Source organism: Mustelus asterias, chromosome 17 (assembly GCF_964213995.1).
Source record: "Mustelus asterias chromosome 17, sMusAst1.hap1.1, whole genome shotgun sequence".
NCBI classification, from domain to species: Eukaryota; Metazoa; Chordata; class Chondrichthyes; order Carcharhiniformes; family Triakidae; genus Mustelus; species Mustelus asterias.
Genome location: NC_135817.1, coordinates 67926025 through 67953024, shown reverse-complemented (window position 1 = coordinate 67953024; position 27000 = coordinate 67926025). Strand labels below are relative to the sequence as shown.

General features: G+C 43.7%; 1 protein-coding gene across 1 annotated transcript in view; it reads left to right on the top strand.

Moving 5' to 3' along the window:
* The window catches only part of abi3bpa (ABI family, member 3 (NESH) binding protein a), a 189068-nt gene that overhangs the window by 76156 nt on the left and 85912 nt on the right, over positions 1-27000 (top strand). The window contains exons 22-24 of the mRNA XM_078232889.1: positions 10015-10104; positions 11478-11570; positions 12532-12612. Of these exons, the coding sequence (XP_078089015.1) occupies positions 10015-10104; positions 11478-11570; positions 12532-12612 (264 nt within the window). The remainder of the gene's footprint in view (positions 1-10014; positions 10105-11477; positions 11571-12531; positions 12613-27000) is intronic.

Sequence of the window (27000 nt, the reverse complement as noted above, 5' to 3'; positions counted from 1 at the left end):
ATGTCGTTTAGTGCTATTGATTTAATTTCATTTCTAATTAACAAGGCAACCCCGCCCCCTCTACCCACCCCTCTGTCTTTTCGATAGGTTGTGAATCCCTGGATGTTTAACTGCCAGTCCTGAACCCCCTGCAACCACGTCTCTGTGATGCCTACCACATCATACCTGCCAGTCACAATCTGGGCCACAAGCTCATCTATCTTGTTCCGGACACTGCGGGCATTTAAATATAGCACCTTTAATTCCCTATTGACCGTCCCTTTTTGTTACTGATGAGAAATGTTCATTTAGGATCTCACCCATCTCTTGTACATCCACACATAGATGACCTTGTTGATCCTTAAGAGGCCCTACTCTCTCCCTTGTTACTCTTTTGCCCTTTATGTATTTGTAGAAGCTCTTTGGATTCTTCTTTTTGCTCCCCTGATTTCTCTCTTAACTCTACTCCTACACCCCCTATACTCTTCAAGAGATTGCTTGATCCCAGTTGCCTATGCATGTCATGTGCCTCTTTCTTCTTCTTGACCAGGGCCTCAATATCCTGAGTCATCCAGGGTTCCCTACTTCGGCCAGCCTTGCCCTTCACTCTAAGAGGAGTGTGTTTACCCTGGACCCTGGTTAACACACTTTTGAAACATGGCTAAGGGAGGGACAGGACTGGAAGCTCAATGTTCCAGGGTACAGATGCTATCGGAAAGATAGAACAGGAGGTAAGAGAAAAGGGGGAGTTGCACTTTTGATTAGGGAAAGCATCACGGCCGTACTGAGAGGGGATATATCCGAGGGTTCGACCACTGAGTCTATATGGGTAGAAATGAGAAATAAGAAGGGGGAAATCACTTTGATAGGGTTGTACTATAGGCCCCCAAATAGTCGGCGGGAAATTGAGGAGCAAATATGTAAGGAGATTACAGGTAGTTCCAAGAAAAATAGGGTGGTAATAGTCGGAGAATTTAACTTTCCCAACATTGACTGGGAAAACCATAGTATTAAAGGTTGGATAGAGAGAAATTTGTTGAGTGTACTGGCAGGCAGGAAGGTGGTTTGTATACTTCAACACCAGGAGCATCCAGAATAAGGTGGGTGAACTTGCAGCATGGGTTGGTACCTGGGACTTCGATGTTGTGGCCATTTCGGAGACATGGATAGAGCAGGGACAAGAATGGTTGTTGCAGGTTCCGGGGTTTAGATGTTTCAGTAAGAGCAGGGAAGGTGGTAAAAGAGGTGGAGGTGTGGCATTGTTAGTCAAGGACAGTATTACGGTGGCAAAAAGGACAGTTTGAAGACTCGTCTACTGAGGTAGCATGGGCTGAGGTTAGAAACAGGAAAGGAGAGGTCACCCTGTTGGGAGTTTTCTATAGGCCTCCGAAAAGTTCCAGAGATGTAGAGGAAAGGATTGCAAAGATGATTTTGGATAGGAGTGAAAGTAACAGGGTAGTTGTTATGGGGGACTTTAACTTTGCAAATATTGACTGGAAAAGCTATAGTTCGAGTACTTTAGATGGGTCAGTTTTTGTCCAATGTGTGCAGGAGGGTTTCCTGACACAGTATGTAGATACGCCAACAAGAGGCGAGGCCACATTGTATTTGGTACTGGGTAATGAACCAGACCAGGTGTTAGATTTGGAGGTAGGTGAGCACTTTGGTGATAGTGACCACAATTCGGTTACGTTTACTTTAGCGATGGAAAGGGATAGGTATATACCGAAGGGCAAGAGTTATAGCTGGGGGAAAGGAAATTATGATGCGATCAGGCGAGATTTAAGATGCATAGGTTGGGGAAGGAAACTGCAGGGGATGGGCACAATTAAAACGTGGAGCTTGTTCAAGGAACAGCTACTGTGTGTCCATGATAAGTATGTACCTGTCAGGCAGGGAGGAAGTGGTCGAGCGAGGGAACCGTGGTTTACTAAAGAAGTTGAATCTCTTCTGAAGAGGAAGAAGGAGACTTATGTAAAGATGAGACGTGAAGGCTCAGTTAGGGTGCCTGAGAGTTACAAGTTAGCCAGGAAGGACGTAAAAAGAGAGTTAAGAAGAGCCAGGAGGGGACATGAGAAGTCTTTGGCAGGTAGGATCAAGGAAAACCCTAAAGCTTTCTATAGGTATGTTAGGAATAAAAGAATGACTAGGGTAAGATTAGGGCCAGTCAAGGACAGTAGTGGGAAGTTGTGCGTGGAGTCTGAAGAGATAGGAGAGGTGCTAAATGAATATTTTTCGTCAGTATTCATGCAGGAAAAAGACAATGTTGTCAAGGAGAATACTGAGATACAGGGTATTGGACTAGATGGGATTGAGGTTAATAAGGAGGAGGTGTTAGCAATTCTGGAAAGTGTGAAAATAGATAAGTCCCCTGGGCCGGATGGGATTTATCCTAGGATTCTCTGGGAGGCTAGGGAGGAGATTGCAGAGCCTTTGGCTTTGATCTTTATGTCGTCATTGTCTACAGGAATATTGCCAGAAGACTGGAGGATAGCAAATGTTGTCCCCTTGTTCAAGAAGGGGAGTAGAGACAAACCTGGTAATTATAGACCAGTGAGCCTTATTTCTGTTGTGGGCAAAGTTTTGGAAAGGATTATAAGAGATAGGATTTATAATCATCTAGAAAGGAATAATTTGATTAGGGATAGTCAACACGGTTTTGTGAAGGGTAGGTCGTGCCTCACAAACTTTATTGAGTTCTTTGAGAAGGTGACCAAAGAGGTGGATGAGGGTAAAGCAGTTGATGTGGTGTATATGGACTTCAGTAAAGCGTTTGATAAGGTTCCCCACGGTAAGCTATTGCAGAAAATACGGACGCATGGGATTGAGGGTGATTTAGCGGTTTGGATCAGGAATTGGCTAGCTGTAAGAAGACAGAGGGTGGTGGTTGATGAGAAATGTTCATCCTGGAGTTCAGTTACTAGTGGTGTATCGCAAGGATCTGTTTTAGGGCCACTGCTGTTTGTCATTTTTATAAATGACCTGGATGAGGGCGTAGAAGGATGGATTAGTAAATTTGCGGATGACACTAAAGTCGAAGGAGTTGTGGACAGTGCGCAAGGTTGTTGCAGGTTACAGAGGGACATAGATAAGCTGCAGAGCTGGGTTGAGAGGTGGCAAATGAAGTTCAATGCGGAAAAGTGTGAGGTGATTCACTTTGGAAGGAGTAACAGGATTACAGAGAACTGGGCTAATGGTAAGATTCTTGGTAGTGTGGATGAACAGAGAGATCTCGGTGTCCATGTGCATAGATCCCTGAAAGTTGGCACCCAGGTTGATAGGGTTGTTAAGAAGGCGTACGGAGTGTTAGCTTTTATTGGTAGAGGGATTGAGTTTCGGAGCCAGCAGGTCATGTTGCAACTGTACAAAACTCTGGTGCAGCCGCACTTGGAGTATTGTGTACAGTTCTGGTCACCGCATTATAGGAAGGATGTGGAAACATTGGAAAGGGTGCAGAGGTGATTTACCAGGATGTTGCCTGGTATGGTGGGAAGGTCATATGAGGAAAGGCTGAGGGACTTGAGGTTGTTTTCGTTAGAGAGAAGAAGGTTAAGAGGTGACTTAATCGAGGCATACAAGATGATCAGAGGATTAGATAGGGTGGATAGTGAGAGCCTTTTTCCTCGGATGGTGATAGCTAGCATGAGGGGACATAGCTTTAAATTGAGGGGTGATAGATATAGGATAGATGTCAGAGGTAGGCTCTTCACTCAGAGAGTAGTAAGGGCATGGAATGCCCTGCCTGCAGCAGTAGTGGACTCGCCAACATTAAGGGCATTTAAATGGTCATTGGATAAACATATGGATGATATTGGAATAGTGTAGTTTAGATGGGCTTTAGATTGGTTTCACTGGTCGGCGCAACATCGAGGGCCGAAGGGCCTGTACTGCGCTGTAATGTTCTATGTTTGACCCTGGCACCAGGGAGGCAACACACCATCCTGGAGTCTTGATTGCGGCCACAGAAACGCCTGTCTGTGCCTCTAACTAGCGAGTCCCCTATTACTACTGCTTGCTTGCTCTTTGCCCGACCCTGTCCCACAGCAGAACCAGCTGAGGTGTCACAGGCCTGGCTGCTGCTGGTATCTGCCCCTGACAGGCTACCCCCTCAACAGTATCCAAAACGATATACCTATTTGAAAGGGGAATAGGCACAGGAGACTCCTGCACTACCTGCTGCCTCTCCTGGCAGTCACCCATCTACCTGTCTGAACCTGTGGTATGACAACCTCCCTGTAACTAATGTCTATCACACTCTCTGCCTCCCATATGCTCCGCAGTGCATCCACCTGCTGCTCCAACCGAACAGTGAGGTCTGTGAGGAACTGCAACTGGACACACTTCCTGCAGACAAAGTTGTCAGGGAGACTAGATTGCCCCCTAATTGTCCACATCTAGCAGGAGTAGCATGCCACTACCCGAGCTGCCATATTGCCCTTATACATGTAAAAAGATAAAAGAATCTCAACTCACCTCTCCCTTGGTTGTGGTCCTCCTGCCGACTGTTCTTTTGGTTAGAGGAGGAGGTAGGGAGGGAAACACTGAAGTAGTGTTTGTGGTGTAACTGTCCCTTCACAGCAGCTCCTCCACAAATCACCTTCTGATCTCAGTGACTGCACTTATGCAAATGTGACCTGCAACCGCCAATCACCTTCACCGCTTTGCTGCCCTCACCTGGACACCTGCCTTCACTCGAAGGCAAGTGTCCAGCAAAGTGCTCCGCAAAGATCTGTTTCGGGCACTCCAGCTTCTGAAGAGGTAAGTTCAGAGCTTCCAACAGCCCCCTGACTCATCTGTGGTGGGGGGGATGGAGAGAGACGGGCCAGATCATTCTCTGGTGAGGTGGGGGGAGGAGGAAGGCCAGATCATTCCCTGGTGAGAGGGGGCAGGGTGGCAGGAGGGAGGCCAGATCGTTTTCTGGTGGGGGGAAAAGGGGGGCAGAGGGTCGCGATCGGTCTGGGTAGCGGGGGGGCGGTGGATGGATAAGGGGGACAGTTATGTTGTGGGGTGGGGCGATGTCTGTGAGGGCCATCGTTCCTGGACCGCTTTATCTGCTTTTTGCGGCCCAGGAGCGATGTGACAGAGGTGCGTTTTTAAAATATTTTTTTCACCGCGTACGTGCAGTTCAAAGCTCCAATCGGAGCTGCAGCGTTTCGGGTGCAATAAGCCCCGCCCACAGTGCAATTCCGATCCGCGATTTCTTTTCAAGCTGAGTGCGTATGGGGCGCCTGAGAACAGTTTTCCAAGTCGGATCTGAATTGTGCCCAGATTCAGCACTTAGAATCAAAATGGTAAAATCATGAACTCCATTTTCTGAGTCTGAATCAGACTGTTTACAACCTTGGTGTCCGAATTGACAGAAGATGAGCTTTCAGCTATATATTCATGCCATCATAAGACTGTCTATTTCACTTCCACAACATTGCCGAAGGCTGCCTCAGCTTATCTGCTATTGAAGCCTTCATACACACACCTTTGTTACCTCTAGCCTTGTATATCCCAACTCATTCTTTGCCAACACTAAATTTCTAACTTTCATAAACTTACTGGGCAATAACCTCTTGACTCCCCAGTGTCGCCTTTGGGGGAATCCCAAAGATACACTGTGGAATCTCCCTTGGAAGTTCCCATGTAAGGATTTACCCACCAATTGTCCAAAAGTGCTAAACTCCCCTGGACAATTGTGCTGCACTGGAAAGCATCCGGCAAAGTGATTTAAATCGCTAACTTCAGCCAATTTCACATGAATAGTTAATCTGAAAGAGTTGGAAGGGAAAAAAACATTTCTCACTTCAAAGCAACTATTTTAAAGACCTAGACTGAACCCTGCATGGGACAACTCTTCCCAACTAAGTATCCCGTATGGGGTATTCCCCACCCCTCATGACCTGATCACACCCTTGTGCCCCCCGCCCCGGCCCAAACTCATACCCCCTTACCCGATCTAACACCTCCCCCTACGTGACCTAACTCCTCAACCAAGTTTTTTGTCATCTGCCCTAGTATCTCCTTGTATGGTCCCGTGTCAAATTTTGTTTGTCCACATGTGAAGTGCCTTGTGATGGCTTATTGCAATAAAGCTACTATATAAATGCAAATGTTATTGTTGTTGCAATAGAACGACCAGTTGAGGTGAAAGACAGGAGTTATTTATGCAATTTCAAGTAAAAATGAAACTATCCTGTAATATCTCCTTTATTGCAACCTTTATCTCGCATTAGTAAACTCTGGTGCAGTTGTGTCTTTGCATAGTGCCTTTTCCATACTATTTTGTAAAACTTAGTTAATTTGTGAAACTTGCAAACCTCTTAGTGTCATTGGTTTGGCTGAATTATATTGCATGGCTAATAAAGTGTTCATACCATGAAGTTGGGGGATTTTGCTTATATATACACATTGGCAAAAATATATCTTTCATTCAGCAAAGACATTACTTTTGTATCGAGTATCTAGCATCTTATACCTGTGTGAAGCATTTTAGATGGTGAATATACCATGCTTTGTGTGGTGTTTGTTGGTCTTAATTTTCATGAAATGGATTAACTAATTCATACATTTCCAAAATTTTCCTCTCTAACACTGCTGGAAGTGTGGTGGAATGGAATTTTAGGCCTGGTATTCACTCTGGGGATTTTCCCAAGATTAGCTTCATTTAATTATTTTTGATTTGCTGCTTGGCAGAAGTTGCTACAGGATTCCACAATCTGCAACAGCTTCAAAACCCCATCAGTCTCCACAGTTGTCTCAATCATAGAAACTTAGAGCACAAAACGTGGACATTCAGATCATCATGCTATTGTTAGCTCTTTGAAAGAGCAGTTAGTCCCATGCCTCTGCCTCTTACCCATAGGTCTGCACTTCTAACCTTTTCAAGCATTTATCCAATTTCCTTTAGAACATATGTCCTGGTAATGCTTTCCTGACCTTAATAAGTTGCTGCATAAAAAAATGTCTCCGCATCTTCTCTCTGGTTCCCTTGCCAATCCTGGCGGCAATCTCATCCCTGAGACAGAAAAATATCGCGTCAAGTTGGCTCCCCAGGGACATGAGCAAGAACGCTAGGCTGACACTCAAGTGCAGTACTAAGGGAGTGTTACACTGTTGGAGGTGCTGTCTTTCAGATGATGCGTTGAACCGAGTTTCCATCTGTCCACTCAGTAGAATGTAACAGATCCCATGATACTAATATTCCCATGAATGGTCATTCAGCAGCCTGGAAGGTACCACACAAGCCCCTTGTTCAGTATTCAAAACTGCGGCCACATTTAAAGTTACAGCACATTGAAGAAACCAGCAGCACAAAACAACAAAATTTTATAGGAAACATTGCATTTGAAGAAGAGAAAGAGTCCTGGTCAGTATTTATCTCTCCATCGGCACAAGGAGAAAAACAGTTCAATATCATGTTGCTGTTTATGAGGGCTTGATGTGTGTAGATTGACTGTCATATTTCTGTGTTACAGCAATTGACTACACCAGGTTGTAAAGTGCTTTGGAATGCCCAGAGGTCATAAAAGACACAATATATATTCATGACTTTCCTTCAATGAATTTAAGTCCATGTCCTCTGTTTTCTGATCCCTCTATCAATTGAAACAATTTCTTACTCTTATCAAAACCCTTCTAAGTTTGAAATCCTTTCTTCAATCTCTCCTTAACATTTAATTTAAGGAGAACAATCCTGGATTCTGTAGCCTCTCCAGGTGACTAAAAACACATATCCTGGGTATTACTTTGGTAAATCTCGAGTAAATCACATTTGCCACATGTCTGCACAACTCAAAAGTCTGTTTATATCACCCTGAAATCTGTTACCACCCTCCTCATTTCTTAATGTTTTGTGTCTGTTCTGGAAACTTGTGCCCCCTATACACAAGCACACGTCATTCATATATCAGCTATCTCAGTGGTCCCAATACTGATCCCTAGGGTTCCCACTGTACCCTTCTCTCTTGTCATACTAAAATCCTTGCAAACTACCACCCCCTCCTCAATATCCTTTTCCTTACCGAAGTCCTTGAATGTCTTGCTGCCTCCCAAATCTGTTCCCACCTTTCCCTGAACTCCCTCCAAAAGGAATCCATCTCTGCCACAGTACAGAAACATCTCTCATCAAAGTCTCAAATGACATCCTGTGTGACTATAACAAAGGTAAACTATTCCCCCTCACCCTTCTCGACCTGTCGCAGCCTTTGGCATGGTTGATCATACCATCTTCCTCCAACTGTTTCTCATCTGCCTAGTTCTGCTCTTATCTATCTAACCATAGCCAGAGAATTGCCACTCCCATATAATGTCCCTGTGAAGTCTCCCAAAAATCTATACTTGCCCTCTTCCTATTTCTCATCCATAAGCTGCCCCTTGGCGAGATTATGCAAAAAAAGTGTTATTTTCACATGTGCGTTAAGGATGCCCACCACCTCGCTTTCTAAATTGTAAAACTGCCTGTCTGACATCCAGTTGCAGATGTTTCAAAATTTCTGCTAATTAAATATCAGAAGACTGAAGCCATCGTTTTTGGAACCTGTCAGAAACTCTGCTCACTAACCATTGATTCCACTCCTCACCCTGCAACTGCTTGAGGCTGAGACTGCAACCTCCATGTCATACTTGACCCCAAGACGCGCTTTCAGCCACAAATCTGTGCCATCTGAAAGACCACCTACTTTCGCCTCTGTATGACTCCAGCCCTTCCACAGTTCAGCTGCTGAATCCTTCATCCATGCCTTTGATACCTCCAGACTTCACTATTTTACTAGGCTTTGGCTAGTCTCTTATGTTCTACTTTCTGTAAACTTGAAGCCATCCAAAACTCTGCTGTCCCTGTCCTAACTCACACCAAATCCCATTCATCCATCAGCCCCTGTGTATGCTGAACTACACTGGTTTCTGGTTAAGGAACACCTCAATTTTAAAATTCTCACCCTTGTTTTCAAATCCCTCCATGACCTGTCCACTCCCTATTTTAGTAATCTCAATCAGCCCGACAAGATTTCTGCAGCTCCTCTTTATCTGTCCTCTTGTGCATTGCTAATTTAAACTCCTGCACCATTGGCGGTCATAACTTCTGATGCCTTGGCCTGCGGGCTGAAATTTCTTCTTCAAATCTTTCCACCTAGCTTTATTCCTTTAAGACACTTGTTAAAGCTTACCTCTTTGACAAAGCTTTTAGTCACCTGCTCTAATATCCAATGTGGCTCGATATCTTATTTTGCTTTAAATGCCCCTGTGAAATGCCTTTGTTCATTTCATTACATTAAAGGTGCTTTATCAACATACAAATTGTTATCGTGGTCTAGAAATAGCAATGGTAAGATTCATTGCTGGAATATCTTCCTCAAAAATGTTACTACTGGAGCCATTTAACTTTTCTTCTCCTTAACCCTGTCACAGAGCAGTGGTGGATAACAATTGAATGCTGATGTGATTGACTGGTGTGCAAAGTTTGCTGTCAGCAACAAAAAACCCACAAAGATATCATGATCTCCGTAACCTAAATTTCCCCTTTATTGACAGTATTTTGATTCTCGCATTAGCTCAAGGGCATTTCTGGCAACCAGCAACAGCAATGCCATCAGTCAGATTTGGCAGCCAATCATATTGAAGAATTCCCAGGAAGAGCAAAACTGATTTTCCTTAACTGCAAAACATGGTCCATTGTATCATTCACTCTTTATCACCTTTTTTAAATAAGCATATCCTGCTCACTTGGGCAGAGAGATTCAGTGTTTGGTTGAGACAATGATAAGACACATTGAGAGCAGAAATGGCAAAACGTTCCATCCTAGTACTGCTGCTAAACAGGCAGAAAGGCAGAGAGAAATCCTGTCTTGTTTCTTGACTTAAGATATTACTCTTTTTTTGAAAGCAGTCTTTAAGTCACTTGTTAATATGTTTGTATGAATCACATGGAACTGACCAATAAAAAAGGCATAAATATACTTCCGTAAGTTAGAGAGAGCCAAGCTTGATAATATTAGTGTTTTAGTGAACGACACAAAGGTATGTATTTGGTTTCTTTGTTATGCCTTACAGAGCATAAACTGCCAACCTCTGGCATTCCGTATATGTTCATTCAGAGCCAACAACCTGCGTTTGATAACATAGAGGACAAGTATTTGACAGGTAATTGCAGTAAATATCCCTAACATGGTTCCTGATGCTGTTGTAACGTTTTGTGAAACTGCCTTGTATTACACATTTATTCAATAACTAAATGATTTTTTAAACAAACTACAGTTTTATTTTAAACCATTATCTTCAGTGCTGTTTGTAGTATTTGAAGGAAATATAAAAACTAGAATGTTAAGCATAAATATAGATCGAAGGTGATGCAGATGATGTTGGTCATAAAGGTCTCTATGATTGTTTAGCAATAACAGTGTTATCAAGCCAGAGGTCAACCTCAATATTGACCCAAATTGAGACCAAAAAGAATAGTTAAATGTGAAATTTAGCTCTTGTGTCCTAAATGTTAAGCTACGTTTTCACTTATAAACTCTTTTTTCTTCCAATAATGAATAGTAATTCAAAATGTACTAGGCAATTCGTGCACTATAACTTGCATGTAGTTTGTTCATTGTTGTTGTTTGAATATGTGCCAAGTTGCATCATGTTGCTAGCTTTTATGGACTTTGCTTATTCCCATGTTGCCTGGTCATGAACTTTAGAAATAAAAGAGCATAAAATATATTTCCTGATCAATATTCTGAAAATTGATGCATGTTGCTATGATATCACTGAGTGTACCATATATTTCATGGAATTCAAACATTGCTGATTCATCAAATGTGCCTTTCTAATGAAGTTCAAATCATTGCTTATATAAATTGCACTACTTGATCAATGTATTGCATTGTGCTTTAAATATAAACTTGATTCTTAAATGTATTGTAGTGTCTTAAAGCTTTGCTGTTGCATGTATGCAAATAAGATATTTGCTGTTTTCCCACATATATATATGATAAATTCACTTAATTTATTACATTCAACGTTGCATTTATGGTCTCACTATTACACAATGTCTTGCAGAGTCTTTTGTTGCATTTGCATGAAATATGTTAGAAGATCAGTGTGCCATCCATCTTATTGATATTTTATAATATATGCCTGAGGTATGCTGATTTTTTAATAATTTATGCATATCACTGGGCTTGGTGATTGTGCTCCTTGTGAAATGTTTCACTTAACCAATGTTGGGTCTTCCAAAGGGTGACTATAGCCTGAATAGCTCTTGTCAAATCACTATTATTCTTTAGTGAGGGATATTGAATGATACTGAATTGGCTCTTCAGCTCACCATCTCGTTTGAAGCTTATAATTCTTTGTAAATCATATGGTCAGTACATTGTGACTGGAATGGATGGAATATGAACAGTGCTTTCATAGATGCAACAGTAAGCAAATTCCACCACTGGAACAGCAAATCCATAGATATTAAATTCAGTACTGCTCGGATTTTGATGAGAGATGATAGAAGTATTTTTTATCATTCACAGACCATGGGCTTTCAACCTCTGACACCCCACATGTGCGCAGTCCAACCCCTGTTCAACCTCAATTTGGTAGCACTGGGAAGAAGCATCTGACAGGTATTTCTAAAAATCCCTGCATGGGTTTGACTGTTGCCATGCAATATTATGCAGAACTCTACATAACCATCCATTAATCATCATCCACTGATCACATGTTCAATAATCCACTTTCACAATTTGTGTAGCACTAATATAATCCATCTATTAATAAACCTCCTGCATTTCTTCTAAGTAGGTGCAACAATTAATTGTTGAGATAAAATGTAAAAAGATTGTTTCTGCAAAAAGATCTGAAAGAAAAGATGGGGATGTCGGAAGACTAGGTTCAGAGTTTTGGATGTTTTGTTGCATTACATTTTGATTTGGTAAAGAGGTGCGATGTTACAGAAAATAGTTTCAGGTTGGATCAATCTGTGAGAGATGTCAGTCTGTAAAGGACACCAGTGAGGTTTATCAGTTTTTAAATATTAGCTGAAGTGATGCCAGCCTGTGCTTGGATATAAATGTTGTACTGCTCTGCTATTCATAAGTACACGTACTATATTGCTTTCCTTTGCAATGCTTTAGTTGTCAATGCACTGTGTTTTGTTTGGAATTCAATACACACTTTTAATTAATACACGGAGTGTGTCAAGTAGCCAATGCAATGTGTACCTTATGTTTTAAGCGCCTTGCCAATATATTATATGAAGAAAATTTTGCATGTTTCATGGAATTCAAACATTGCTGATTCATCAAATGTGCCTTTCCAATGAAGTTCAAATCATTGCTTATATAAAACGCACTACTTGATCAATGTATTGCATTGTGCCTTAAATATAAACTTGATCATTAAATGTATTGTAATGTCTTAAAGCTTTGCTGTTGCATGTATACAAATAAGATATTTGCAGTTTTTCCAAATTGAAATACGTTCCCAACATTTTGTTCCTTCTTTTGAGTCACATTGAATTTAAATGCACTCATGAAATACATTTTTAACTGTTACATTTTTGATTTCTTTTGTTCTCTTATGCAGAATCTGATCCTCTATCAGATAGTTCCTCCATCATCAGCTCAGAACCAGTGCACAAACCTGATACCAAGCAGAAGTTTACAGGTATTGTTGACTAATGTTACACACAGCTGCACTTTTGCAATATGGGAATATAACTCCACTATAATTGCTCGCCTCTATGTATCATTCATCTACTTGTCTGATAAATGGTTAGACAAAAGACTCCTTGAACAGATCCGACACTTTTACTTGCTTATGCTGATAATGACTTTTCTTCTGTTTGTAAGGCTATAGCTACCTGGCTGAAAAGTCTGTAATTAGTAAATTTGAATGCCAGCTAAGGTAACTGGGATACAAACTTGCCACTGCTATCACACAATTAAACATCACAATCACAAAGCTTTCAGAAACTTTCCACTTCACTTTTTTTATATTTTTATTTTATCTCCAATTTCCCTTTGATCTCTTGTCAAAGAATGGTTCCAAAGCTAGTGACTATGCTTGAACTTTATCAAGTCATGCATGAATTGACCTACACCCAGCAAAGTTCACTCAATCGCAATTATTGATGAGAAACCTAGTTATTTTCCTTCCTCATAATCATGATTGTAGCAGCATAAGTACAATGCTCTGTCACAATTTTAGCACCTGATCATTACACTGTACCTGAGATGCTGTGATGAATATATCCACAGCATCTGCTGAATACATTAGGCAGTGGTGGTGAGGGAGCAAGTAACTCTTGCCCTGTGACATCTGTCTGTCCCTCACATCTGAGGCCCTGGTCTCTTGTTAGTCCTAGGTCCCTGGTGTATGCATTACTGGCTCCCGGTCCCTCTGACTAGCAATGGACAGCTGGTGGCCTCTGACTAGCAACTCTCAGTGGGTGCAATTTCTGTGCCCAACTTCCTAATTCTTGGGGAAAGTGCAGCGTTGGCCAGTTATTTGCCTGACAAACTTTTACTCCATCGGAACCTCCCCAAATGAAGGAATGTGTGGCTCCAACTAGTTCTCCACACAGTGGATGAGAGCCCCGTCATCAACATTAAATTCGGAATCATTATTTCAATTGTGGCAATTTAACATACTTGGATGAATATACTGGTGTCGATGTTTACTTGCTAGGTGGAAATCAGGAGAGATAAAATCAAACAGTATTTTATACTTGTTTGGAATTAATTTCCAATTTTAATCTGCAGGGTTCCTGTGGCATCAAGTGGAACCCTAATTGATTCCTGCCAGGCTGATATAGAAGCATCCTGGCAACTGGTGGAAATAAAGAACAATACAGCACAGGAACAGGCCCTTCGGCCCTGTTATATATAAATATAAATATTGAAAAGGTTTTCCATTGTGGGGTCAGGAATAGCAATGATGCTTCCCAGGAATCACAAGGCAGGTTGCAACCGACCTGGCTCACAGTCTGCCCCTTCCCCCTGCTCATAGTCTGTCCCCTCCCCTGTTTCACAGTCCCTTCCACTTTTTCACAGTGTGTCCTTTTCCCCCTGACTTACAGTCTGTTCCCTCCCCTGTTTCATTGTCTGTCTCCTCCCCTGTTCATAGTCTGTCTCCTCCCCTGTTTCACAGTCTGTCCCTTCCCCTGTTATGATGTGGAGATGCCGGCATTGGACTGGGGTAAACACAGTAAGAGTTTTAACAACACCAGGTTAAAGTCCAACAGGTTTATTTGGTAGCAAATGCCATTAGCTTTCGGAGCGCTGCTCCTTCGTCAGATGGAGTGGATATCTGTTCGCACACAAGGCACACAGAGACACCTTCTGTGTGCCTTGTTTGCGAGCAGATTTCCACTCCATCTGACAAAGGAGCAGCGCTCCGAAAGCTAATGGCATTTGCTACCAAATAAACCTGTTGGACTTTAACCTAGTGTTGTTAAAACTCTTACTGTGCCTTCCCCTGTTTCACAGTCTGTCCCTTCTCCTTTATCACAATTTGTCCCTTCCCCTGGGCTCACAATTTGTTCCTTTCCCACATTCACAGTTTGTACCTTTCCCCCGGCTCATAGTCTGCTCCCCCGCCCCCAGCTCACAGTCTGTCCCCTCCCCCATTTCACAGTCTGTCCCTTCCCCCACTGGCTCACTTTCTGTCCCCCCACCTCCCCCCCCCTCCTCGCCAGTCCCCGTCCCTCCCTCCCCGTGTCCTCACACTCTGTCCCTTCCCCGGATCACTGTCAGCCCTGGGAAAGATTCCCGATTTTTCCTGCCCACAGTATCTCTGCGGTTGACTGAATGTACAGAAACTTAACACTCTGAGCTGTAATTTAGCTCTTACTGTAATTGAGTGTTTTCTGCCTTTGCACGAGGCCCTGACTAATTAAATCTCAGATGTCGCTGGTTTCCTGCTGCCTTGTCCCAGAAAGATAATCAATGATGAGAGAGAGTGTTAGATTTAATTTCTATGCAGCAATGAGTGGTCAATTAGTTCAAATGGAATGACACCATTTCCAACTCCTTTGCTGATATTCTTTGATTTTAACATTGCTAGATTTGTTGGTGATGAACCTAGGGAAGAGCCTGATTTACAAATGCAAATCAGAGACTGAAGGCACCAATCAAAGCCCAATTGCATTTGCTACTGCAACTTTTCTGTTAGGTTCAAAGAGGTCAGCAGCTGATGGGAAGGATGTAAAGGCCCATCGAGGTAAATGTAAGGCTAGGAGAAACAGGACAACTCCTACAAGCTACGTAATGCAAATCACAACCTCTCCTACCTGGACTATTTGCTACTTCCTCCAAGACCAATCCAAAACCCTCTTATCTGTCATTAAACTGCATGCTGACCGGCTGATTTTTCCCTGCATGAAAGAAAGAAAAGTAGAAACACCTGCTGTGATGTAGCCCCAGGATGTCCCAAAGCGCATTTATAGTCAAAAGGGTACCTTTGAAGTGTAGTCACTGTTGTCGTACAGGAAATGTCAATTTGCTCATAGCCACCTTCACAAGAAGCAATTGATCTTCTCGGCCTTTTGTTAAAACTAGAGGACACAGCCTCAAAATAAAGGGGGGTCGGTTTAAGACAGAGTTGAGGAGGAACTTCTTCTCCCAGAGGGTGGTGAATCTCTGGAATTCTCTGCCCACTGAGGTGGTGGAGGCTACCTCGCTGAATATGTTTAAAGCGCGGATGGATGGATTCCTGATCGGTAAGGGAATTAAGGGTTATGGGGATCAGGCGGGTAAGTGGTACTGATCCACGTCAGATCAGCCATGATCTTATTGAATGGCGGGGCAGGCTCGTGGGGGTAGATGGCCTACTCCTGCTCCTATTTCTTATGTTCTTTTGGCTAAGGTCAAGTGTGGTCTGCTCGGCCTCTTGGCTAAGATCAAGTGTATGGACGGCACCCCATTGTCGGCCGTGCTTGGTCGAGGTCATTGGGTTGCGCTGGTGCTTCATATGTTTCATATGAAGCAATTTTTAAAAGCGGCATCTCGGCCTTTTGGCTAAGATGCAAATGAGCTCAAGTCTTGGAGGAGGATCCTCCCCCTTCTCCAATCAGCTTGACTCATGTAGATCAGGCCCAGGACAGGGTGGTTTTGGTCTCCCGTCCTGTCTTGTCAGCCTGGATCTGAAATGTCTCAACTTGTTGAGACTCTGAATTGGATTTGATTTGATTGAATTGGAAAAGTATTAAAAAAAAGTGTGGTTTGCTGATGCTGCACTTGGTAGTGGCCACTGGGTTGCATTTAAGCTTCATTTTCATATGAAGCAATTTTTAAAAGCAGCATCTCGGCCTTTTGGCTAAGATGCAAATGAGATCAAGCCTTGGAGGAGGAAGACCTGTGCCTCCTCCAATCAGGTTGGCTCATGTAGATCAGGCCCAAGGCAGGGTAAAGGGTTGCATACCCTGTCTTGTCAGCTTGGATCGGAAATGTCTCAACTTGTTGAGACTCTGCATTGGACTTGATTTGATTGAATTGGAAAAGTATAAAAACAAAAATTGATCAGATAAAGGCTTAGAGCAGGGTGAAGTGGGGGGGGGGGGGGGGTGGGGGTGCGCAGTTGCATGCATGTGTATGTGTTTGAGTGTGTGCATGACAACACTGGACCGTTTTAGCCACCCGCAAGCAACACCAACAAGATTTGCTTTTAGGACTTCCCGGATGGCGAGTCTCCCGTCCACCACTAGATGGATGCCATTGGTGGAGAGATGAGGTCATTAAGTAGGCATCGCTTAACTGCCCACTTAACTGCTTCAATTGTCGGCTGGGTGGAAAAGCCACCCACGAGCCTTCCAGCTGTGGATTGAATCAGGGCGGAGGCAGGAAGACGACAGAGTGCCCACTTGCTATGCTCCCATTTGATTAAACTCCACCCCCCACCACCAAACTCACCACAGCAGGGAGAGCATTAAATTCTGCCTCAGACTAACAGCATTTAATTGAGCCCCAAGAGTTAAAAAATGCCATGGGGCCTGAAACTTAGAATAGTGAGCATGTTTTGTAGTCACTACTGTCCCAGCAACCCCAGTTGCCTTGTAACCTGCTTGCGATTAAAAGCAGTGTCAATGTGTTTGCTTATGGTCTGCTCCCTAGCATATGCTCCGTCTCGTAACTACAGTTTAATCAGTACACTTGGAAAAGCACACTGCTTGGCCAATATGCTGTCTCCAGGGTTTTGTCTGTACTCTGGTATAGTTTTTACTTACATGGATTGCATTGAATTTTCCAGTTTGAACCATTCCAAACTCCTGGCTGAAGCAAGGTACTTGATGACAATGGAGTCTAGAAAGGAACCATATGTGTAAACGGAAAATTAATTTGGGATGAATGTTCAACTATATTCTGAGGTCAAACACCCAAAAGCCTCAAATCCAAACCTTAAAGTAATACTGGAACCAGCGGACAGTGAGAGACTTGAACTTGTATTATTCACTGTCCTGCTTTGTGTAAATTGAGGGCTCTATTTTACCATTTTGATTCTAAGTGCTTGGCGGACTTGAATCTGGGAGTGGGCTACGGCAGCAGCCCTTGAGAACGTGGCCTAGTTGCAAAGGGTCGTGGCTGAAGGGTTGCAGAGCATGTCTCAAGGGACACTTGCTGCGGCCATTGAGAGGTGACCCCCGACTCATGTGGCCATTGCAGAGGGCTCGACCACTATGGGTAGGACGCAGGTCCTGCAATAGGTTGCACAGATGTTGCACTGCCTCCTTTTGGAGGTGGAGACGTTGGCTGCACACAGTGTCCGACATCTGTTCAAATGATACTCGTGCACGGAACTGTCGGGGTCTCTGCTCCCTCCTCCTCCTGCGCCCCCACTCTGGGTGAATGGCAGCCACCTCCTGCTCTGGTGGTCGTCTCCCTCTACTCCTGCAAGTGGTAAGGCCCGGGCCTCCTGTGCCCGCAATTCTTCTTCCAGCTCCTCCTCCTCAGCTCCAGCAGCAACCAAAAGAACAGCAAGATCGATTGGTTGCATCACAAAAGCCATCTCGTCACTCTGAAGTGGGGGTGGGGGAGATGGAGAGGAACACATGTAGAGGTTAAGGAACGCTGCTTGCCCCTAGCACATCAACAGTCACAGCCAATCCCCCCAGCCACATGCTCCCCACAATCACAGACCCTCCAATTCCCCTAGCCACATGCTCCCCACAATCACAGCCCCCCACAATTCCCCCAGCCCCACGTTGCCCACAATCACAACTCCTTGAAAAGTTGAGAGGTTGCAGCAGTGCAATTTGCAAGGGCTTTGTGCACATCCTTCAGCTGGAAGTGAGCTGAGTGCACTTGGACCCCAGCAGCACTGCAAGGGCTTTGTGCACATCCTTCAGCTGTGTGTAAAGGCGAGGTTTAGAACTCATGACCCTTTGAGGATCTACTGCTGTATAAGTGGAGCAGTGTTTTTGCTGATAATACTTTTGCAGCATCTTAACCAAAGTCTTCATATTTTAAAATCTGCTCACAATTTTATTATTAATTTCTCACTCATGGCGAAATTCAATTGCTGTTAATAATAAACATTCTGTAAGGCATACCAATATAAAAGACGAAGGATGATAAAATATATTGTTTGTAAATGATAAATTTGAAGGCAAGCTGTGGTGCCTGGGAATCTAACATAACACAGTAATGTAAAACATGGAAGTTAATTATTATCAAGTGGGTATTTCCCACTTAGTGGGTGATTTTGCTTTTATTTTGCTTCCACTTTTTCCCTTGGCCTTTTCCAACACTGAATCTTTCAAGCCTGAGACTGATAAGAGTTTTGTTAGGAAGGGTACCCGTGGGATATGGAGCAAAGAGAGATTTGATCTGTCATGATCTGATTGAATGCAGGAGGCGGCTCAATGGTCTAATCCTGTTCCACAATTGATGGCAGTGCTCCAAAGATTAATTCATATATCAGCAAAGATAATTGGTGGCATTCTCCTATTTTGAGGCTGTGTGATGATAGACAGCTCCAGAGGTGCCTGTCCAGCCGAGCAGAATGGCAGGATCCCACACCAGATTCTGTGTTTAGCAGCTTGTTAATTATGCACAAGTGAGTTTGCCTCAGACTCTCCTGCCAGGCTGGCAGCTGATTCATCTGCCCGCCCTCAGCTGAACAGGTCTGAAAATCTCAGTGCCATATTTAAATGTCAGTCTAGCACACTCATAGCACTCCATCCAGCCTTCCTGTCTTCACTAGACTGATGTGGACTCACTGGCTGTCCTGTCTGGAGACAATACACATCTCCTTAACCTGTGCTTAATGCTCCCTCAACTCACATTGTCTGTATCTTTAAGACCTGGTTGACTGTAGAAATTTGCATTCTAATCAGTATTCTGTAACTTGATTTTGTGTCGCTGTGCCCTGTTTGAGAGCAGATTTCCACTCCATCTGACGAAGGAGCAGTGCTCCGAAAGCTAGTGGCGTTTGCTACCAAATAAACCTGTTGGACTTTAACCTGGTGTTGTTAGACTCCTTACTGTGTTCACTAGACTGTGCAGGATGTCAGTAACCTAAAGAGAAAAGGCTAGCAGCCTCAAAAAGAAGTTTGTTCCTCAATTCAACCCATCAACAGTGAGGTGCCCATGCCCCACTTGGACTTCAACCCACTACATCTGGAGTCTTTGTGCATCCTCTTCCAGTAAATAATGTGACATCCCTTTGACCCTTTGTTTGTGAGCTTTTCATACTGCCTTGTCAGGGATCTTGTTTGATCGAACCCAAGGTGAGCTGCAAAGTTTTGTCTGGTCAGTTTGGATCTTCATTATCCCTCATGTGGGGACCATGTTTTTTTTTTGATTAGAAATACAGTACTGATATATACCAAAAAAAGTATTTAAAAAAAGGTGAGGAACCCTTGCTAGGCTAAGGCAGTAAAAAGCTGCCTGATGTATTATAATGGACAGCACTTCAATGCATTAAGTTCATGCATTTTGGAAGGAATGGTTACCTCTTTCTGCTTTGCTTGATCATGAAACTTTTTGTGGTTAAGAACTGGCATCTTTGGGATTGTGCATTGACACCGAGTACCGTGGCCACCTTCTTGTACTGAATCTGGTCAGTATCTTTTGCAAGCTTTCTCCATTTTGTCCGAAGTTGAACTTTCCTTCTTGCTGTAATTCAGGACAGCAGTACTTGCATCTTGCAGCTGACCACCGAGATATTTTATAAAGATCCACAATCCAATTTCCAAGAAACAAACCTGTAAGGTGATGTTTAATGTCCTTTGCTACAAGCATTTAAATCGTGCAATAGCACACTACTTTCCTGCTTTTGAATTTATTAAATGCCTAACTAGAAAAATTGACAAAGTCAGGAGCCTACCTAGAATGTTGAAATTAACCAAACATTGGAATATTTGCTCTTTTGGGTTAGTTGAGTGGACAGAAGTCACACCCTGGCTGACTTATGCAGGCAGCTGTGCCAAAAATCTAGGCTAGTGCATGAAAACAGAATCACAGATTAATGTGTGTTAGCTCAAAACAAAGCAGGAGTATTGCTTCTGAGTGATATAGTCATACTGATTTGTGGAAATAAGGAAAACAAGCAAAATAATTATATATTGTGCCTTCCTGTTGTTCTGAACCTGACATTCATCATCGGAAATGAGCAGTTATGGATTTCCAAATCTCATTATTGGCAACAAATCACAGAAACAAAGAAGAAAGAATAACTTTTCTCATCATTCTTTGTTACTCATTCAGTAACATTTCAGATTTAAACTTTTTGTCTAAATATATGTGTTAATGTATTAGAAGTAAAATTGAAGACATCTGGGCAGACTGTTAACTGCAGAATACATACCAAAAATCCCATTCTCCTTAAATAATAACCAGTGATGTCATTTCTTGGCCTCTCATGTTACCCTGATTGCTTTGGTGATCAAGCCTTTGGATAAAATACAATTATGGGACAGAGAGAAAGAGGATAGCCACATTTGTTAAATCCTGAGTTTGGGTTTTAATGCTAACTGGTCGAGGATTACTTGTGGTTTTTCAAATATCTGGCCGCCCCTTTTGAGGGATAGAAAAAGATTTTTGCTGCATGCTGGGCGATGCCTGGAGTTATGGAGCGTTCTGAGGATGGGAATTCATCTGAACTGAATTCTGACTCATAAATCAGTGCAGCGCAAACAGCTCATGACCCAAAAGGAGGCCAGAGGGCAGCCCAGGCTTCATTAACAGTCTGTATGCCAGCAGCCTTTGCGAGCAGTCAGTGCATTTATTGAGAAAAACAAATCCGGATATTTTCCTCATAGACCAGGAGCTGTGGAGGAGGCAACAGGATTTGGGTATCCATGTACATAAATGTGAAAGTGGAATTTGTGTTGAATGGTTTAGAATTCAGGGTAATGCATGAAACCCTGTCTAGGGTATTGCATTTAGTTTTGAGTATGGAACCTCAAGAAACAACTTGGTGGGCAGTGCAGTGCAGATACATGTCATAAAGTCTTAAATTATTAGGATGAGTCATCTAAACTTGGCTTTTCTTCCCAAGTTTAGAAGGTTGTTTGAAGTGTTTAAACTGACAAAGGATTCATAAGATAAAAGAAAAATACTGCAGATGCTGGAATCTGAAACAAAAATAGAAAATGCTGGAAAATCTCAGCAAGTCTGACAGCATCGAGACAGAGAGAATAGAGCCAATGTTTCAAGTTTGGGAGAGCAAGAATGGAGAAGTGGAAAAATGGAAGTGAAAATAAAGGGTGATAAAAATGGATGAATGAGATGAAAAAAAGAAATGAAATAAAATAAATGGAAAAGGGGTGGTGGAGGGGAGAGCTCATGCTCTGCAGTTGTTAAACTCAATGTTCAGTCCGGAAAACTGTAAAGTGCCCAACTGGAAGATGATGTGCTGTTCCTAGAGTTTGTGTTGGGATTCACTAGAACATTGCAAAAGGTCAAGGACGGACATGTGGACAGAAGACCAGGGTGGTGTGTTGAAGTGGCAAGCAACTTGCTTGCGGACGGACTGAAGGTGTTCCCAAAAACAGTCACACAGTCTGCATTTGGTCTCTCCGATGTAGAGTAGACCGTATTGGCAGCAGCGAATGCAATAGGCCAGACTGAAGGATTCGTAAGGGTAGTTATAGAGAAACAATTTCTTCTGGTGAGGGAATCTGGAACAAGGAGGCATAAATTAAAATCAGAGATAGACCATAAAGGAGTGAAATCAGGAAGCATTATTGCACACAAAAGGTATTGGAAACTTAGAGCACGTTCCCTGTAAAGTTTGTGGATGCTGGGTCAATTGAAACAGTCAAGACTGAGATTGATAGATTCTTAGTGTGTCAAGAGATTGCGGAGCAAAGGCAAGTACATGGAATTGATGTTACCCGTGATCTGACTGAATGACGAGCAAGGTTTAGAACATGAGCTGACACAGAAAGGAGAAAGTCACTTTTCATTTCTAGGTAACATTAACCTTTATCACCTTAAGGCAACAGGCATGTCAGCATAGCTTTCTTCAAGGCATTCATTTTGCACACCCTGGGAAAGTTCTCTCCAAATATTAACATTTCCTTCATTGTGATATTGGTCAATGATGTGAAACTGCTGTCCTTTTCAATCCCATGTGTTATTTATCATAAGCAGGTAGCTAGTATCTTTAAAGTTTCTATTGGCCTGAGTCATGTCTTATAGAGAGGTCAAGCTGTCATGTAAATATCTAAAGAATGTTTTTTCAAAACAGTCAAATGATTTTTGCAATGTTTTTAGGAAAGACAATTTTCCATGGAGACACCAGTTAGTCAAATGGTAAACTCAGTTTGAAAAGGACAGAGTGTTTCATTTGTCAGAATAGATCCTGTTACACTCAACTCTGAGTCAGAAAACAGAACAAGCTAGAACTGGTTGTGGATTAATTTTCGAACCTAACAAGACTGGGACTGGGATAATGCCACCCATTTCTCACTGATCACTCAAGGCCTGCCATTTGGAGTGGGGTGGAGGGCTCGCTCAGAGACTGATGATCATTACCTGCATCCAGAAAGGATACCACCTCTACTAAACAAGCATGTTATGTACATGAACCCATGTGCTCAATAGGGAATTGGAAGTCAGGGGTGAGGAGCAAGAGCCAGTGCTTCAGTTACACACATTTGTTTTAAGTTTTTGCTCTCTAGTGACAGAGCAAACTATGGGCCCTATTTTACCATTTTGAGCCTAAGTGCCGAATCTGGGCATCAAATAGATCCGCGCCTGGAATCCTCTTTGCAGCGCGCCCATTCGCGTTTTGCCTGCTCCATATCCGCGGCGTGGCCAGGGCTTAGCGCTGGCAGACCGATCGGAGCTCTGAACTGCGCATGCGCAGTTCGAAAAAAATCTGACAGAGTGCACCCGGGCGTGAAAGAAAATGCAGAACGCGGCTCTCTGACGTTCACCCTCTGGTCGGGGGTGGGAGGGGCTGTGACCGATCATTCCCTGGGGGGGGAGGGTGGGGGGTTGGGAGGGGCTGTGACCGATCATCCCCTGGCGGGGGGGGGAGGAGAGGGGGTGTGACGTCTCATCCTCTGGTCGGGGGGCGTGGATTGGCAGCCAGTCTGCGGCCGATCTCTCCTGCCATCCCACGAAACCTTCAGGATGAAGCGATTCCACGCTAAGACGATGAAGCAGCACCGGCCAATTCCACAGTGGCCGATTCCACAGTGTAAAGGGATACACCATCACTGGTACACTACCAATCACAGCCATCTCTCCCACTCTCTTGCCCCTGCAGGGAAGAGTAATCTGTGGCTGGTAGTGTACCAGTGATGGTGTATCCCTTTACACTGTGGAATTGGCCACTGTGGAATCGGCCGGTTCTGCTTCATCTTCTTAGCGAGGAATCGCTTCATCCTGAAGGTTTCGTGGGATGGCACGGCCGCACGTCCACTCCGGCAGGAGGCATCGGCCGCAGACTGGCAGCCAACTGCCCCCCCCCCCGACCAGAGGATGAAACGTCACACCCCCTCTCCCTCCCCCAGGGGATGAGACATCACACCCCCTCTCCCCCCGCCCCCCCCAGGGGATGAGACGTCACACCCCCTCTCCTCCTCCCACCCCGACCAGGGGATGACCTGGGTCAGAGAGCCGTGGCAGTCTCTGACCCCGTTCTTCGGAGGCTGCAGCGGCGACTTCAGACTTTTATTTGGCAGGTCGGTAACAGCGCGGACGCGGATCGGGCCAGAAGACGGTAAAGTGCGATATGGCAGTAGAGTTGGGTGCGTGGTTCATTAAGTCGATTCAAATGCATGCAAATGCATTTAAATCATTGGGCCGCTCGATTCGGGCGCGGGTCGAATCGGGTGTCGGTAAAGGCACGATCTGTTCGGATTCGGGTGCAGACCGCGTTAAAGGCCCAACGCCCAACTTTACCGCCATTTCGTGCCCGAAAATGGGCACGAAGCTTTGGTAAAATCAGGCCCTATGCTTCGAAACGGATGTGTGAAAATCTAGCCATACGGTTAGATGGTTCACATTCTCATAACCGATCTAACATTTTGAATGAACAGCTCTGCTATTTCGATAGCAGGAATCTCAAAATAGGTTTTCCACCAAGGCTTTGAAAAGTTAAACATCTTTGGAAAAGTTTGTTCCAGCAGTGCAGTTGTTTTACTCAGAAACTCTTTTATTTTGTACCCACTTTACAAATCAAAAGTGAACTGATAATTAAATATTTAAAACCAATCTTTGGATATTTTTTGTGGGACTTTTGAATTAATATAAATAAAACCTTAGCTGGTTTAAGTTTTGCTGTGCATCAGTATTAGTTGAAATTTCCACGTTTTACAGCTGCTGTGTTAAAATCTAGTGGCTCATATAGTCAGATTTTCATTCCAGGATTGGGGGGGGGCAGGTGCAGGTGAGAACTGGAGTTGGACCTGCTGCCCCTGATAAGAGCGTGGAGACTGGCACTAGGGCTACTTGGTGCCAGGATGAGCCATCTTGGTGGCCTGGCACTTTGTGCAGCTGGTAAATAAGAAATATATCCATGAACAGCCCTCTAACCCTCACACCCGCTCACCCCCCTCATAAACCCCCATAACTCATCCATTCCAACTCATGCCACTTTATGCCCCCAAACATGTCCAATGGCCTCTCATCCTCCATGTCAACCTATGACCCACTACTTAACACACGGTCCTTTATAAACCTATGCCAACATGATGCCAGTCCATGACTACCTCACCTACCAGCCTTACACTCTCCAGGTCACCCAGTATCCACCATAGGCAGAACTCAGGAGCCATGGTTAATTTAAATAAAGTTCTCATTGTCTACTGATGACACTATTGGAATCGAGGCTCCTTCACCATTTTGGCTAAACTGGATGCTCTTTCCGCCTCTGTGAAAATTCAGACCTTCGAATCATGGAAGATCTAAATATGGAGAAGTTGTTAGGAAGCTGCAAGGCTACTGATACTGAATTATAAAGTACTGTAACTGAATCTGTTGGAAAGACAGTCCCTTCCTTAATAATGACATGGGTGGCGGAGACAAGGCCAACATCTAGTTGCCCTTGAGAAGTTGGTGCACCTTCAGTTTGAATTGCGACAGACCCTGTGATGAAGGCATGCCACACATGAATTAGGTACGACATGTCAGGATTTTGATGCAGGAACAATGAACAATGATGCATCAGAAAATCCAAGTCAGGGCTGTGTGACTTGAGGGGATCTCAAAGGTGTTGGTGTTCCTTTGCTTTTATAGGTGGTGGAGGTTTTGATGTTTAGGAGGTGCTTTCAAAGAAACCTTGGTGAGTTGCTATAGATAGTAAATAATATGCTGATGGAAATGTGGTATAATGTGAAGTATTAATTAAGAAGGCTGTTTAGCCTAAATATAGTGTCACTTCTTGAGTGTTGCAACTGTCCATCCATCCAGATTATTCCATCATACTTCTGTTTTATAGATAGTGAAAAGGCTTTGGGGAGTCAGGAGGTGAGCCATTTGCTACAGTGTACCCAGCCTCTGACCAATTCCAGCACCAATGACATTGATGTGACCATCCATTGAGATTTTAATTATCAATAACCTCCAGAATATTGATAGCAAAGGTCTCTGAGGCCATTAGATGCTTTCTTATTGGAGATGATTGTTGTTTAGCCTTGTGTGGCACAATGTTTCTTGGCACTAATCAGTTCAAATCTGAATGCTGTCCAGGTGTTGTTACTTGTGGGCATGACTGCTTCATTACCTGAGGAATTGTGAATGAAACTGGACACTGTGGGCCCAATTTTACCATCGCACTGTGCCCATTTTTGGGTGCGAAAACTTGGTAAAGTTGGATGTGAGATGAGTAGCGCGATCCACGCCCGCTCCATGCCAGTTCCTCCTTTACCAAGGCCAGAAAATGGCCGCGATCGGGACTGCATGCATTTAAATTGACTTAATGGGCTGCATGCCCAACTTTACCGGCACTTCCCCCTTTACCAACGCATTCGTCCATCCAGAATTGGCGCGAAACAGACATGCTCTATATAAGTCTGATTCGGGCGCTCCAGTTAGTGAGGAGGTAGGTGCCAAGTGTCCGACGGCTTTCTGCTTGAGATTTTGCCGGGGGGGGGGTTGTGGGGGGGAGGGTAGAGGTGGGTCCGGCGACTCTCTGCTTGAGATCGGTGGGGAAAGGTGGGTTCATAAGAACTAGAAGCAGGAGTAGGCCATCTGGCCCCTCGAGCCTGCTCTACCATTCAATAAGATCATGGCTGATCTTTTTGTGGACTCAGCTCCACTTACCCGCCGGTTCACCATAACCCTTAATTCCTTTACTGTTCAAAAATTTATCTATCCTTGCCTTAAAAACATTCAATGAGGTAGCCTCAACTGCTTCACTGGGCAGGGAATTCCACAGATTCACAACCCTTTGTGTGAAGAAGTTCCTCCTCAACTCAGTCCTAAATCTGCTTCCCCTTATTTTGAGGCTATGCCCTCTAGTTCTAGTTTCACCCGCCAATGGAAACAACTTTCCTGCTTCTATCTTATCTATTCCCTTCATAATCTTATATGTTTCTATAAGATCTCCCCTCATTCTTCTGAATTCCAATGAGTATAGCCCCAGTCTACTCAGTCTCTC